Source organism: Benincasa hispida, chromosome 3 (assembly GCF_009727055.1).
Source record: "Benincasa hispida cultivar B227 chromosome 3, ASM972705v1, whole genome shotgun sequence".
Classification (NCBI taxonomy): domain Eukaryota; kingdom Viridiplantae; phylum Streptophyta; class Magnoliopsida; order Cucurbitales; family Cucurbitaceae; genus Benincasa; species Benincasa hispida.
This window is the reverse complement of record NC_052351.1, coordinates 7,408,699-7,411,315: the sequence shown is the minus strand read 5'-3', so window position 1 is coordinate 7,411,315 and position 2,617 is coordinate 7,408,699. Positions and strand designations below refer to the sequence as shown.

General features: G+C 34.7%; 1 protein-coding gene across 1 annotated transcript; it reads right to left on the bottom strand.

The window, feature by feature from the left end:
* Positions 1-1,402: 1,402 nt before the first annotated feature.
* Positions 1,403-2,254, bottom strand: LOC120072860 (glutaredoxin-C9-like). The gene is made up of 2 exons (XM_039025385.1): positions 1,719-2,254; positions 1,403-1,651 (listed from the first exon to the last, which is right to left on the bottom strand). The coding sequence occupies exon 1, from the start codon at positions 2,231-2,233 to the stop codon at positions 1,769-1,771; it is 465 nt and encodes a 154-aa protein (XP_038881313.1). The 5' UTR covers positions 2,234-2,254; the 3' UTR covers positions 1,403-1,651; positions 1,719-1,768.
* Between the last annotated feature and the right edge of the window lie 363 nt (positions 2,255-2,617).

Here is a 2,617-nt window from a genome sequence, read left to right as displayed (position 1 = left end):
CAGGTTGTTCGTAATAACGATTGGGACAAATGTTGTTTTACTCCCGAAATTACGTCTTGCTTTTTAAGTCCCACTGATTCTCTAATGAACAATAGGTTTGTAATCCAATCACTAAACCAAGTTCTTTTCGAGCCAATGAGAGGGTGGGACCCCCTGTTCAAGACTTGGAATCAGTAGTTAAGAGAACAACCTCTATACTATCCCTAGAGATGGGTAAGAGTGAATTCCATCTTGCACCCTATGTCCCTAACTATTTACCCAGTTTTCTTCCTGAAATGAGAGGTTTATTGAGCCAGCTATTGAATCAACCTTCACCTATGCAAATCTAAGGATAATTCTGAATAAATAGAAGTTCATAGTTAGCTCAAGATTAAGGTCGAGTTACCTAGGTCATCGATTAAAAAATAGTTAGTCTTAAACAGTAAACAACATTATAAAGTAAGAGTGACTTAAACGTTATAAAGTAATAGTGACTTATTCCTTGGTCCTAGTCTTATACAAACTCATTGCATAGGATGCCTCCACTCGCATGTCTCTACATGAACAATTAAGGATTACATTATTTGTACTATCTACAAAGTGGACCGCGTCCGACAGTGTTACTAGAATAAGGTATCCAAGCTTATTCATATACTATAGATCGTTTTGGCTATTTACTTGAACTTGATCCATCTTTACGTCTCCACATAAAGTTAAGTATTCATGCAATAGTCATGGATCTTAGTTTATTGGATTTTAGTTTATACAAATACAATTTACCTATTCAACAACAGTTTTATTGAATAAATGTCAATAACATCTTTATTGATAATAGAAAATATTTAACATTACAAACTGCAAGTTTTATGACATATAACCCAACATATTCCAGGTGTATTAGAAGTATATCTAACAATAATGAAAATTCAATCAATAAATTTGATTTTCACTTAATTTATTTTTTATTACTCATGGATACTTGCTACACTATCTTATCTATTTTGTATTCTCCCCTTTTAGATGGGTGTTGCTTATAATATACTATTGTTATAATAACTAATGTACATAAATGAAGTACATCAGTGCAATATTCATAGATATTATTTTAAGTATATCAGTTAATTAATATAAGTATATCAAATCTACATCGAAAAGCGTGGATGGTGTCTCCTCACGTTAATTAATATAAGTATATCAAACATGCTTTGCTAATTGTGCAATTGTCCCTTTTATCTTTTTTTTCATATTCATGGTTTATTAACGAATATTATATTATATGCATTCATTTTTTATTATTCAAAAAATGATGAGTCACACTAGAATATTTTGATTGATGTCGATCCCTATAGTGTGACGTTGAAGAAAAAGATAAGTAATGGATTTTATTTTAAATGGACAAAAAAATTTAAATTAGACAAAAAAATTTATATAAAATATATTAGTCGGAGGATTTCACAAAATATATAATTAGGCCTTTGACCGACTTTTTCACATTTTATAAATGTAGAGAGAAATAAAATTAATTTCGTGGCTATTATTAATTATTAAATAAAACAAAACAAATAATTTACATGATTTTGAATCTCAGCTACCAAATCTCTGTCCGGGCATTTCAAAGAAAAAATGGCGAAACTTCATCTGTATTAACTCCAAAAGTTCTCCTCTGCATCCACTGTTTGAGATCAGAAATTAAATTTAATCCAATGGTAGAGAATTCAAAGATCAACAATATAATTTACCATATTCCCTTTTTGTGGAAAAAAAATAATTTCCCTTTAGAGATCAAACATCAAAGCCACAGAGCACCCGCATCCTTTAACGCCGGCACCAATTCACCGGAAATATGAGCCGCCATCACTTTTTCCAACCCACCAAACATTTTCCCGCCGACAAACACCACCGGAAACTGTACTCTCCCATCATTCCCATCTCCGGTGCCGGGGGAAAATTTCCCAATCTCGCCGGCAATATCCACCTCATCTTCCTCACCGACAGCAACGACGGCCGGGTTGACACCGTGGCCTAACAACAGCAGTTTCAAAACATGGCTCATACAACACCCACGCTTCGCCAGAACCACAACGGCATTCTTGGACACCAATTTTTCAACTCCATCGCCGGAAGGCTCGGCTGCCTTGCAGGAGGAGGAAGCGGCGGCCGGAATCCACGTCCTGTACGGAATTGCTTGGTGCATTATTTGCAAATTTGGTAAAGAAAAAGATTCAATTTCGAGAGAGAGAGAATGTTGGGGCATTGCGGTATTGGAATAATGGCATTGGGCATTTATTTATATTGGGCAATTACCAATTGGGCTGTGATAAAGTTAAGCGTCAACACGGGTAACGCAGTCCAGGACGTAATAGAAACTGTAGGTGACGATTAATTGCGTCACAGCTTACTCGGTCAGACAGATTCCATTTACCTACGTATCATCGCTGACGAGATTGTTTAGTTTTCTTTTTCTTATTTAGGGTCCATGTATTGGGGTTAATATTTATGAAAATAAATTTATAGTGTAAATAAAAAAGGTATACTACTACTAAAATTTATTTTGGGTGTTAATTAGGTGGTAATGATGATTAGTGTACAAAGCATAAGCAAACCCATCCAACCTCTATCGTTCTGGATGGGGACATTT